This window comes from Oncorhynchus keta, chromosome 32, assembly GCF_023373465.1.
Source record: "Oncorhynchus keta strain PuntledgeMale-10-30-2019 chromosome 32, Oket_V2, whole genome shotgun sequence".
Taxonomy (NCBI): domain Eukaryota; kingdom Metazoa; phylum Chordata; class Actinopteri; order Salmoniformes; family Salmonidae; genus Oncorhynchus; species Oncorhynchus keta.
Window position 1 is genome coordinate 8,190,469 of NC_068452.1, and position 13,818 is coordinate 8,204,286.

The 13,818-nt window shown below is 49.4% G+C and overlaps 1 protein-coding gene across 1 annotated transcript in view; it reads left to right on the forward strand.

Annotated features, from left to right (window-relative positions):
- The window catches only part of LOC118364978 (protein kinase C alpha type), a 251,842-nt gene that overhangs the window by 192,965 nt on the left and 45,059 nt on the right, over positions 1-13,818 (forward strand). The window contains exons 11-13 of the mRNA XM_035746840.2: positions 879-970; positions 3,535-3,597; positions 3,793-3,931. Coding sequence (XP_035602733.2) covers positions 879-970; positions 3,535-3,597; positions 3,793-3,931 — 294 coding nt within the window. The remainder of the gene's footprint in view (positions 1-878; positions 971-3,534; positions 3,598-3,792; positions 3,932-13,818) is intronic.

Here is a 13,818-nt window from a genome sequence, read left to right on the forward strand (position 1 = left end):
AACAAGGCCCGAGAAGGTGTGGTATATGGCCAATATACCACGGCTAAAGGCTGTTCTAAGGCCACGACACAATGCAGAGTGCCTGGACACAGCCCTTAGCTGTGCTATATTGACCACAAACCCCCGAGGTGCCGTATTGCTATTATAAACTGTTTACCAACGTAATTAGACCAGTATATGGTCATATTTTGTCATACCTGTGCTACACAGTCTGATGATATACCACGTCTTTTAGCCAATCAGAATTCAGGGCTCGAACCACCGGGTAATAATGAGGTGCATGTTAAGTTTTGCACTTTGAAAATGTCGCCCTGTGACTAGTGCAGGACAGACAGGTAAAAGAGGCTGTCTCAGGGATTTACTTCATCACTTCACATAATGGAGTCATACATGGGAAATATTTCTGAGGGGTTTTTCCTTTACTTTTTCCTCTGATGTTGTTGTCGTTCTGCTTTCTATTGTTTTTTTTATTTGACCTTTATTTAACTCGGCAAGCCAGATAAGAACAAATTCTTATTTTCAATAAAGGCCTAGGAACAGTAGGAACAGTGGGTTAACTGCCTTGTTCAAGGGCAGGACGACAGGGGATTCAATCTTGCAACCTTTCGGTTACTAGTCCAACTAGCTCTAACCACTAGGCTACGCTGCTGCCCCATTTTACTTAACACTCCTACCGTATCCCCTATGTGTGACTCAATACTACACAACAGCCTCGTCACTGGGTCCTACAGTATAATGACGAAGGCCTCTGTCTTTCTGACACGGCTGTTATCGTGTCACGGTATATGAGGGTAGAACGGATGCCAACCCTAAACATTATGGGAAAACAATGTTAAATGATATCTAACACCCCCATCTCTGTCTCCCTCTCTGCCCAGGACCGTCTGTACTTTGTCATGGAGTACGTGACTGGAGGAGACCTCATGTACCACATCCAACAAGTGGGCAAGTTCAAAGAGCCGCAGGCGGTGTAAGTTACCCTTTTTCCCTCGCTTTCCCCTTTTATACGGAACACCAATATAAACGCAGCATGTAAAGTGTTGGTCCCATGTTTCTGGTCCCGAGTGGCGCAGCGGTCTAAGGCACTGCATCTCAGTGCAAGAGGCGTCACTACGATCCCTGGTTCGATTCCAGGCTGTATCACACCCGGGCGTGATTGGGAGTCCCATAGGGCGTCGCACAATTGGCCCAGCGTCGTCCGGGTTTGGCCGGGGTAGGCAGTCATGGTAAATAAGGATTTGTTCTTAACTGACTTGCCTAGTTAAATAAAGGTTAAACATTTGTAAAAAAATATATATATAAGAAACTTTTTGTTAGCTGAAATAAAATATTTTTTATTTAACCTTTATTTAACTAGGTTGGTCAGTTAAGAACAAATTCTTATTTACAATGACGACCGCCCAAAACACACATCACAACAAGAGACACAACACTACATAAAGAGAGACCTAAGACAACAACATAACAGGGCAGCAACACATGACAACACAGTATGGTAGCAACACAACATGACAACACAGTATGGTAGCAACACAACATGACAACACAGTATGGTAGCAACACAACATGACAACACAGTATGGTAGCAACACAACATGACAACACAGTATGGTAGCAACACAACATGACAACACAGTATGGTAGCAACACAACATGACAACACAGTATGGTAGCAACACAACATGACAACACAGTATGGTAGCAACACAACATGACAACACAGTATGGTAGCAACACAACATGACAACACAGACAACACAGTGGTAGCAACACAACATGACAACACAGTATGGTAGCAACACAACATGACAACACAGTATGGTAGCAACACAACATGACAACACAGTATGGTAGCAACACAACATGACAACACAGTATGGTAGCAACACAACATGACAACACAGTATGGTAGCAACACAACATGACAACACAGTATGGTAGCAACACAACATGACAACAACATGGTAGAGAAAGGGGTCAAATGTAAAACAAATATTTAAAAAACAATACATCACGGAAAGCAGTCACAACTGTCAGTAAGAGTGTCCAAGATAGTCTTTGAATCAAGAGATTGAGATAAAACTGTTCAGTTTGAGTGTTTTTGTCGCAGCTTGATCCAGTCGCTAGCTGCAGCGAACTGAAAAGACGAGCGACCCAGGGATGTGTGTGCTTTGGTGATCTTTAACAGAATGTGACTGGCAGAACGGGTGTTGTATGTGGAGGATGAGGGCTGCAGTAGATATCTCAGATAGGGAGGAGTGAGGCCTAAGAGGGTTTTATAAATAAGCATCAACCAGTGAGTCTTGCGACAGGTATACAGAGATGACCAGTTTACAGAAGAGTGCAGTGATGTGTCCTATAAGAGTGCAGTGATGTGTCCTATAAGAGTGCAGTGATGTGTCCTATAAGAGTGCAGTGATGTGTCCTATAAGAGTGCAGTGATGTGTCCTATAAGAGTGCAGTGATGTGTCCTATAAGAGTGCAGTGATGTGTCCTATAAGAGTGCAGTGATGTGTCCTATAAGAGTGCAGTGATGTGTCCTATAAGAGTGCAGTGATGTGTCCTATAAGAATGCAGTGATGTGTCCTGTAAGAGTGCAGTGATGTGTCCTGTAAGAGTGCAGTGATGTGTCCTATAAGAGTGCAGTGATGTGTCTATAAGAGTGCAGTGATGTGTCCTATAAGAGTGCAGTGATGTGCATGGGTAGGATGGTCATCTGAATCAGGGTTAGTTTGGCAGCTGGGGTGAAAGAGGAGCGATTACGATAGAGGAAACCAAGTCTAGATATAACTTTAGCCTGCAGCTTTGATATGTGCCGAGAAAAGGACAGTGTACCGCCTAGCCATACTCTCAAGTACTTGTATGAGGTGACTACCTCAAGCTCTAAACCCTCAGAGGTAGTAATCACACCTGTGGGGAGAGGGGCATTCTTCTTACTAAACCACATGGCCTTAAACCGCTTCCTCTTCACCTGCCTGATCATCTGAGGGGTGCTGAGGAGTTCTTCTGTCATTAATAATAAAACCCTAATTCTGATTGGCTGGGCCTGGCTCCCAGGTGGGTGGGCCTGGGAGGGCATAGGCCAATCAGAATGGCTGCACCCCTGCCCAGTCATGTGAAATCTATAGATTAGATGTTCTATGAACTGTAACTCAGTAAATTCTTTGAAATTGTTGCATTTATATTCTTGGTCAGTATAAATAGGGGGAACAAAAGTGTGTGTGTGTGTGTGTGTGTGTGTGTGTGTGTGTGTGTGTGTGTGTGTGTGTGTGTGTGTGTGTGTGTGTGTGTGTGTGTGTGTGTGTGTGTGTGTGTAAAAGATAAATAAATAGAGGGCTTGGAAGAGAGCGGGGGAAGGGAGAGGTCAACTAGACTGGGCACTGCGAAGCACGGAGGAGAAGGAGAGACGGCAGAAATATTAATTCTTATACCTCGGCTGTCAGGTTGTGTTCAGCACAGTACAGTCCTTTGCAACCCTTCCCTGTTTGAGATGAATGGCTTCAGGGCTGTTTAACACGGAGCGTGTCGTTGCAGGTTCTACGCAGCAGAGATCTCTGTCGGCCTGTCCTTCCTGCACAAGAAAGGAGTCATTTACAGGTGGGTCTTCTTCCAATGTATACCAACTCAGAGGCACTTTATCCCATTCTAGGATCAATGTTTACTGTACACGGTGCATTGTCAAACCACGAATGAATCCATTGAATAATGGAAATGTAAGGAAGTAAACAGGGGTGGTGTAAAGGCCCTAAAATACATTTGGCCCTTGTCACATGATGCGGTTGTCTCCTGCAGGGATCTGAAGCTGGACAACGTGATGCTGGACTCGGAGGGCCACATTAAGATCGCTGACTTTGGCATGTGTAAAGAGAACATACACGAGGGCGTGACCACTCGCACCTTCTGTGGGACGCCCGACTACATCGCCCCAGAGGTAGGGACAGGGGGTGTGTGTGTGGGTGTGTGTGTGTGTGTGTGTGTGTGTGTGTGTGTGTGTGTGTGTGTGTGTGTGTGTGTGTGTGTTTGGAGTGAGAGGGGTGGTCCTCTTTGTCATTGTCTGGGCTGCGCCCCCGTCTCCGTGGTGATCCACATCCGAGTCGACAGCTCAGGACACACACACACACACACTCCCGCTGACTCGGACAAACATCGTTGTGCCCTAGGGTTGGTTCAAACTTATCACAGAGAAGCCAAGGTCTACATATCATTGATTATCTATGTAGGCTAAGCAGCCTGCCTCAGTAGGCTGGAAGGAACACTGAACCCAGGCTGTAGAGAGTAACATAAGCACTAACTTTAACAATGCTATTTTAGCATGAAACTCATGTAAGCGCCATTTAAACCACGTAAAAATGTGCTTAAACACCATTTCCGTGCATTTTACTCACCATCTACATGCATCCTATAGTATCTTACTGTCTGGTTTCCTATTGATTTGTATCAGCACATCCACTACAGTGCCTCCACTGAACATTTTGAATTAGAAAGGCTAGTGTCTACTGAACATTTTGAATTAGAAAGGCTAGTGTCTACTGAACATTTTGAGTTTGAAAAACGTCAGTCTACTGAACATTTTGAGTTTGAAAAACGTCAGTCTACTGAACATTTTGAGTTAGAAAGACTGTCTACTGTACATTTTGAATTAAAGGCTAGTGTCTACTGAACATTTTGAGTTAGGATTACAGTTTCTACTGAACATTTTGAGTTAGAAAGACTCTACTGAACATTTTGAGTTAGAAAGACTCTACTGAACATTTTGAGTTAGAAAGACTGTCTACTGAACATTTTGTGTTAGAAGAACTACAGTCTCTACTGAACATGTTGAGTTAGAAAGACTCTACTGAACATTTTGAGTTAGAATAACTACAGTCTCTACTGAACATTTTGAGTTAGAAAGGCTAGTGTCTACTGAACATTTTGAGTTAGAAAGACTGTCTTCTGAACATTTTGAGTTTGAAAAATGTCAGTCTACTGAACATTTTGAGTTAGAAAGACTGTCTACTGTACATTTTGAATTAAAGGCTATTGTCTACTGAACATTTTGAGTTAGGACTACAGTCTCTACTGAACATTTTGAGTTAGAAAGGCTAGTGTCTACTGAACATTTTGAGTTAGAAGAACTAGTCTCTACTGAACATTTTGAGTTAGAAAGACTACTGAACATTTTGAGTTAGAAAGACTGTCTACTGAACATTTTGAGTTAGAAAGACTGTCTACTGAACATTTTGAGTTAGAAAGACTGCCTACTAAACATTTTGAATTAGGAAGACTAGTGTCCACTGAACATTTTGAGTTAGAAAGGCTAGTGTCTACTGAACATTTTGAGTTAGAAAAACGTCAGTCTCTACTGAACATTTTGAGTTAGACTACAGTGCTTCTACTGAACATTTTGAGTTAGAAAGAGAGCGTTTTGCATGAGAATCTGCCCTAGATGTAACCAACCCAGCCAAACACAGCCCAGTTAGGGACGTCATATTGATTTCCTCTATAACGTCCTCTCTAAGAGGTTCATTTGGTTTCATGGGTGCTGGGACTGGGGAGTTCTCAATGAGATTAAGGTCTGGGGAGTTTCCTGGCCATGGATCCAAAATATCAATGTTTTGTTCCCCGAGCCACCTAGTTATCACTTTTGCCTTATGGCAAGGTGCTCCATCATGCTGGAAAAGGCATTGTTCGTCACCAAATTGTTCCTGGAGGGTTGGGAGAAGTTGCTCTCAGAGGATGTGTTGGTACCATTCTTTATTCATGGCTGTGTTCTTAGGCAAAGTTGTGAGTGAGCCTACTCCCTTGGCTGAGAAGCAACCCCACACATGAATGGTCTCAGGATGCTTTACTGTTGGCATGACACAGGACTAATGGTAGCGCTCACTTTGTCTTCTCCAGACAAGCCTTTCCCTGGAGAGTAGTGGCTTCTTTGCTGCCCTTCTTGACACCAGGCCATCCTCCACAAGTCTTCGCCTCACTGTGCGTGCAGATGCACTCACAGATGGAAATGTTTTTTGGGGATTCAGTTCATTTCCATGGCAAAGAGGGACTTTGCAATTAATTGCAATTCATCTGATCACTCTTCATAACATTCTGGAGTATATGCAAATTGCCATCATACAAACTGAGGCAGCAGACTTTGTGAAAATGAATATTTGTGTCATTCTCAACTTTTGGCCACGACTGTAGACGTCGAGACCTAGATGTTGAGACCATTTTATTAGCGCCAATGAATGGTTGGAAATTGACATTTTACCTAAAAGCACAGTTTGAATTGCAATCTGATTTCTTCAAGTCTGATTTCTTCATTGAAGTGAAATTGACCCCAACCTCGTAATACCAGAAGTTCTGTGTCCCCTTAAATGTGTGTTCTATTCATATTGTCTTGAAGTGGAAGTGTGCTATCCTCTCCGTTTTGTCTGTGTGACAGTGTGCGCGTGTCCGTGTGTCTACACGCACCAGTGTGTGTCCCCGTGCGTATCTGTATGGGAGTACTCTTCCATGTACTTGTAGGTATGTGTGTCTCTTAGTTGTCAGGACCCATGTGGACAAAAAAACAGCTCGGGCGGTCCCCGGGCACCTCTCTTTTCGCCTGTCACCACCGCATTACGCCACACGCTCACTGTATTGCTCTACTTCTCTCTTTACGCTGTTTACCTCTCATCCTGACCTACATAGGCAGCCATGGGAAGGCTCTGTGAGCGTCCCAAACAGGCACCCTGTTTCTTCTACAGCCCTATGGGCCTTGGTCAAAAGCAGTGCACTATAAAGGGAATAGGGTGTCATCTGAGAGGAACACGTTGGTCACTGTATGCTCATGGAATAGTACTCACTGGGTTACCAGAGTAACAGGCCTGTGAGATGTGGAGGTGGAGGAGAAATAGGGAGGCAGAAGGGACTGGGGAGCGAGAGGCAGAAGGGACTGGGGAGCGAGAGGCAGAAGGGACTGGGGAAGGGACTGGGGAGCGAGAGGCAGAAGGGACTGGGGAGCGAGAGGCAGAAGGGACTGGGGAGCGAGAGGCAGAAGGGACTGGGGAGCGAGAGGCAGAAGGGACTGGGGAGCTAGAGGCAGAAGGGACTGGGGAGCTAGAGGCAGAAGGGACTGGGGAGCTAGAGGCAGAAGGGACTGGGGAGCTAGAGGCAGAAGGGACTGGGGAGCTAGAGGCAGAAGGGACTGGGGAGCTAGAGGCAGAAGGGACTGGGGAGCTAGAGGCAGAAGGGACTGGGGAGCTAGAGGCAGAAGGGACTGGGGAGCTAGAGGCAGAAGGGACTGGGGAGCTAGAGGCAGAAGGGACTGGGGAGCGAGAGGCAGAAGGGACTGGGGAGCGAGAGGCAGAAGGGACTGGGGAGCGAGAGGCAGAAGGGACTGGGGAGCGAGAGGCAGAAGGGACTGGGGAGCGAGAGGCAGAAGGGACTGGGGAGCGAGAGGCAGAAGGGACTGGGGAGCGAGAGGCAGAAGGGACTGGGGAGCGAGAGGCAGAAGGGACTGGGGAGCGAGAGGCAGAAGGGACTGGGGAGCGAGAGGCAGAAGGGACTGGGGAGCGAGAGGCAGAAGGGACTGGGGAGCGAGAGGCAGAAGGGACTGGGGAGCTAGAGGCAGAAGGGACTGGGGAGCGAGAGGCAGAGGGGCGAGGGAGGCAGAAAGAAACTGTGGGAGAGGGAGAGAGACTGGGAGAGGGAGAGAGAGACTGGGAGAGGGAGAGAGAGACTGGGAGAGGGAGAGAGAGACTGGGAGAGGGAGAGAGAGACTGGGAGAGGGAGAGAGAGACTGGGAGAGGGAGAGAGAGACTGGGAGAGGGAGAGGTAGACTGGGAGAGGGAGAGGTAGACTGGGGGTAGACTGGGAGAGGGAGAGAGACTGGGAGAGGGAGAGAGACTGGGAGAGGGAGAGAGACTGGGAGAGGGACTGGGAGGTAGACTGGGAGGTAGACTGGGAGGTAGACTGGGGGGTAGACTGGGAGAGGGAGAGAGACTGGGAGAGGGAGAGAGACTGGGAGACTGAGCGAGACTGGGACAGGGACTGGGACAGGGACTGGGACTGGGGGAGAGAGAGGGACTGGGAGAGGGACTGGGAGAGGGACTGGGAGAGAGACTGGGAGAGAGGGACTGGGAGAGAGAGAGATACTGGGAGAGAGGCTGGGAGAGAGAGAGAGGCTGGGAGAGGGACTGGGAGAGGGACTGGGAGAGAGAGAGATACTGGGAGAGAGATACTGGGAGAGAGAGATATACTGGGAGAGGGACTGGGAGAGAGAGAGACTGGGAGAGAGAGGGACTGGGAGAGGGACTGGGAGAGGGACTGGGAAAGAGAGAGATAATGGGATAGATACTGGGAGAGAGAGAGAGAGAGAGAGGGACTGGGAGAGAGAGACTGGGAGAGAGGCTTGGAGAGAGGCTGGGAGAGGGACTGGGAGAGGGACTGGGAGAGGGACTGGGAGAGAGACTGGGAGAGAGAGAGATATTGGGAGAGAGACTGGGAGAGAGAGAGATATTGGGAGAGAGCGAGATACTGGGAGAGAGCGAGATACTGGGAGAGAGCGAGATACTGGGAGAGGGACTGGGAGAGAGCAAGATACTGGGAGAGGGACTGGGAGAGAGCGAGATACTGGGAGAGAGCGAGATACTGGGAGAGAGCGAGATACTGGGAGAGAGCGAGATACTGGGAGAGGGAGAGATACTGGGAGAGGGAGAGGGAGAGAGACTGGGAGAGAGACTGGGAGAGGGAGAGATAATGGGAGAGAGACTGGGAGAGAGGGAGAGACTGGGAGAGAGAATGGGAGAGAGACTGGGACAGGGACTGGGACAGGGACAGGGACTGGGAGAAAGAGACTGGGAGAGAGGCTGAGAGAGACTGGGAGAGAGAGAGAGAGGCTGGGAGAGGGACTTGGAGAGGGACTTGGAGAGGGACTGGGAGAGGGACTGGGAGAGAGGCTGGGAGAGAGACTGGGAGAGAGAGAGAGGCTGGGAGAGGGACTGGGAGAGAGAGATACTGGGAGAGGGACTGGGAGAGAGAGAGACTGGGAGAGAGAGAGGCTGGGAGAGGGACTGGGAGAGGGACTGGGAAAGAGAGAGATAATGGGATAGATACTGGGAGAGAGAGAGGGACTGGGAGAGAGGCTGGGAGAGATGCTGGGAGAGGGACTTGGAGAGAGGCTGGGAGAGGGACTGGGAGAGAGATACTGGGAGAGAGCGAGATACTGGGAGAGAGCGAGATACTGGGAGAGAGAGAGATACTGGGAGAGAGAGAGAGATACTGGCAGAGAGAGAGATACTGGCAGAGAGAGAGAGATACTGGGAGAGAGAGAGATACTGGCAGAGAGAGAGAGATACTGGGAGAGAGAGAGAGATACTGGCAGAGAGAGAGAGATACTGGCAGAGAGAGAGAGATACTGGGAGAGAGAGACTGGGAGAGAGAGAGATATTGGGAGAGAGAGAGATTGGGAGAGAGACTGGGAGAGAGAGAGAGATATTGGGAGAGATACTGTGAGAGAGAGATTGGGAGAGATACTGTGAGAGAGAGATTGGGAGAGATTGGGAGAGAGAGAGATACTGGGAGAGAGAGAGATACTGGGAGAGAGAGAGATACTGAGAGAGATATTGGGAGAGAGAGATATTGGGAGAGAGACTGGGAGAGAGAGAGATACTGGGAGAGAGAGAGAGATACTGGGAGAGAGAGAGAGATACTGGGAGAGAGTGAGAGAGATACTGGGAGAGAGAGAGAGACTGGGAGAGAGAGAGATATTGGGAGAGAGACTGTGAGAGAGAGAGATATTGGGAGAGAGAGAGATATTGGGAGAGAGACTGGGAGAGAGAGATATTGGGAGAGTGACTGGGAGAGAGCGAGATACTGGGAGAGAGAGATACTGGGAGAGAGAGATACTAGGAGAGGGAGAGTGACTGGGAGAGGGAGAGATAATGGGAGAGAGACTGGGAGAGAGGGAGAGAGAATGGGAGAGGGAGAGATAATGGGAGAGAGAGAGAGACTGGGAGGTAGACTGGGAGAGAGACTGGGAGAGGGAGAGATACTGGGAGAGAGACTGGGATAGAGACTGGGAGAGGGATAGAGACTGGCAGAGAGACTGGGAGAGAGACTGGGAGAGGGAGAGATACTGGGAGAGGGAGAGATACTGGGAGAGGGAGAGATACTGGGAGAGGGAGAGAGACTGGGAGAGGGAGAGAGACTGGGAGAGGGAGAGAGACTGGGAGAGGGAGAGAGACTGGGAGAGGGAGAGAGACTGGGAGAGGGAGAGGGATGTAGACTGGGAGGTAGACTGGGGGGTAGACTGGGAGGTAGACTGGGGGGTAGACTGGGGGGTAGACTGGGAGGTAGACTGGGAGGTAGACAGGGGGGTAGACTGGGAGAGAGACTGGGAGGTAGACTGGGGGTAGACTGGGAGAGGGAGAGAGACTGGGAGAGAGAGGGAGAGAGAGAGAGAGAGAGAGAGAGAGAGACTGGGAGAGAGAGAGAGAATGGGACTGGGAGAGGGACAGGGACTGGGACAGGGACTGGGAGAAAGAGACTGAGAGAGGCTGGGAGAGAGAGAGAGAGGCTGGGAGAGGGACTTGGAGAGGGACTTGGAGAGGGACTTGGAGAGGGACTTGGAGAGGGACTGGGAGAGGGACTGGGAGAGAGAGAGAGGCTGGGAGAGAGACTGGGAGAGGGACTGGGAGAGAGAGAGAGAGATATACTGGGAGAGGGACTGGGAGAGAGAGAGACTGGGAGAGAGAGAGGCTGGGAGAGGGACTGGGAGAGGGACTGGGAAAGAGAGAGATAATGGGATAGATACTGGGAGAGAGAGAGGGACTGGGAGAGGGACTGGGAGAGATGCTGGGAGAGGGACTTGGAGAGAGGCTGGGAGAGGGAGTGGGAGAGAGATACTGGGAGAGAGGCTGGGAGAGATGCTGGGAGAGGGACTTGGAGAGAGGCTGGGAGAGGGACTGGGAGAGAGATACTGGGAGAGAGCGAGATACTGGGAGAGAGCGAGATACTGGGAGAGAGAGAGATACTGGCAGAGAGAGAGAGATACTGGGAGAGAGAGAGATACTGGCAGAGAGAGAGAGATACTGGGAGAGAGAGAGATACTGGGAGAGAGAGAGATACTGGCAGAGAGAGAGAGATACTGGGAGAGAGAGACTGGGAGAGAGAGGGATATTGGGAGAGAGACTGTGAGAGAGAGAGACTGTGAGAGAGAGAGATTGGGAGAGAGACTGGGAGAGAGATATTGGGAGAGATACTGGGAGAGCGAGATTGGGAGATACTGGGAGAGAGAGAGATACTGGGAGAGAGAGAGATACTGGGAGAGAGAGAGATACTGAGAGAGATATTGGGAGAGAGATATTGGGAGAGAGACTGGGAGAGAGAGAGATACTGGGAGATAGAGAGAGATACTGGGAGAGAGAGAGATACTGGGAGAGAGTGAGAGAGATACTGGGAGAGGTAGAGAGACTGGGAGAGGTAGAGAGACTGGGAGAGGTAGAGAGACTGGGAGAGAGACTGTGAGAGAGAGAGATATTGGGAGAGAGAGAGATATTGGGAGAGAGACTGGGAGAGAGAGAGATATTGGGAGAGTGACTGGGAGAGAGCGAGATACTGGGAGAGAGAGATACTGGGAGAGAGAGATACTAGGAGAGGGAGAGTGACTGGGAGAGAGAGATTGGGAGAGTGACTGGGAGAGAGAGACTGGGAGAGAGATAGATACTGGGAGAGAGAGAGATACTGAGAGAGAGAGAGAGATACTGAGAGAGACTGAGAGAGAGAGATATTGGGAGAGAGAGACTGGGAGAGAGAGAGACTGGGAGAGAGAGAGACTGGGAGAGAGAGATACTGGGAGAGAGAGATATTGGGAGAGAGAGATACTGGGAGAGAGATACTGGGAGAGAGATACTGGGAGAGAGAGAGACTGGGAGAGAGAGAGACTGGGAGAGAGAGATATTGGGAGAGAGAGACTGGGAGAGAGAGAGACTGGGAGAGAGAGATACTGGGAGAGAGAGATATTGGGAGAGAGAGATACTGGGAGAGAGAGATATTGGGAGAGAGAGATACTGGGAGAGAGAGATATTGGGAGAGAGAGATACTGGGAGAGAGAGATATTGGGAGAGAGAGATATTGGGAGAGAGAGATACTGGGAGAGAGAGATACTGGGAGAGAGAGATATTGGGAGAGAGAGATACTGGGAGAGAGAGATATTGGGAGAGAGAGATACTGGGAGAGAGAGAGATACTGGGAGGAGAGAGAGAGATACTGGGAGAGAGAGATATTGGGAGAGAGAGATATTGGGAGAGAGAGATACTGGGAGAGAGAGATACTGGGAGAGAGAGATACTGGGAGAGCGAGAGATACTGGGAGAGAGAGAGATACTGGGAGAGAGAGAGATATTGGGAGAGAGAGAGATATTGGGAGAGAGAGATATTGGGAGAGAGAGATATTGGGAGAGAGAGATATTGGGAGAGAGAGATACTGGGAGAGAGAGATATTGGGAGAGAGAGATATTGGGAGAGAGAGATACTGGGAGAGAGAGATACTGGGAGAGATACTGGGAGAGAGATACTGGGAGAGAGAGATACTGGGAGAGAGAGATATTGGGAGAGAGAGATATTGGGAGAGAGAGAGAGATATTGGGAGAGAGAGAGAGATACTGGCAGAGAGAGAGAGATACTGGCAGAGAGAGAGAGATACTGGCAGAGAGAGAGAGATACTGGCAGAGAGAGAGAGATACTGGCAGAGAGAGAGAGATACTGGGAGAGAGAGAGATACTGGGAGAGAGAGACTGGGAGAGAGAGAGATATTGGGAGAGAGAGACTGTGAGAGAGAGAGACTGTGAGAGAGAGAGACTGTGAGAGAGAGAGATTGGGAGAGAGACTGGGAGAGAGATATTGGGAGAGATACTGGGAGAGCGAGATTGGGAGAGATTGGGAGAGAGAGAGATACTGGGAGAGAGAGATACTGAGAGAGATATTGGGAGAGAGACTGGGAGAGAGAGAGATACTGGGAGAGAGAGAGAGATACTGGGAGAGAGAGAGATACTGGGAGAGAGTGAGAGAGATACTGGGAGAGGTAGAGAGACTGGGAGAGGTAGAGAGACTGGGAGAGAGAGATATTGGGAGAGAGACTGTGAGAGAGAGAGAGATATTGGGAGAGAGAGAGATATTGGGAGAGAGACTGGGAGAGAGAGAGATATTGGGAGAGTGACTGGGAGAGAGCGAGATACTGGGAGAGAGAGATACTGGGAGAGAGAGATACTAGGAGAGGGAGAGTGACTGGGAGAGAGAGATTGGGAGAGAGAGACTGGGAGAGAGAGACTGGGAGAGAGAGAGATACTGGGAGAGAGAGAGATACTGAGAGAGATACTGGGAGAGAGAGAGATACTGAGAGAGACTGAGAGAGAGAGATATTGGGAGAGAGAGACTGGGAGAGAGAGATATTGGGAGAGAGAGACTGGGAGAGAGAGATATTGGGAGAGAGAGAGTGGGAGAGAGAGAGACTGGGAGAGAGAGAGACTGGGAGAGAGAGATATTGGGAGAGAGAGACTGGGAGAGAGAGATAGGGAGAGAGAGAGACTGGGAGAGAGAGATACTGGGAGAGAGAGATATTGGGAGAGAGAGATACTGGGAGAGAGAGATATTGGGAGAGAGAGAGACTGGGAGAGAGAGAGACTGGGAGAGAGAGAGATATTGGGAGAGAGAGATATTGGGAGAGAGATACTGGGAGAGAGAGATATTGGGAGAGAGAGACTGGGAGAGAGAGATATTGGGAGAGAGAGACTGGGAGAGAGAGATATTGGGAGAGAGAGACTGGGAGAGAGAGAGACTGGGAGAGAGAGAGACTGGGAGAGAGAGAGAC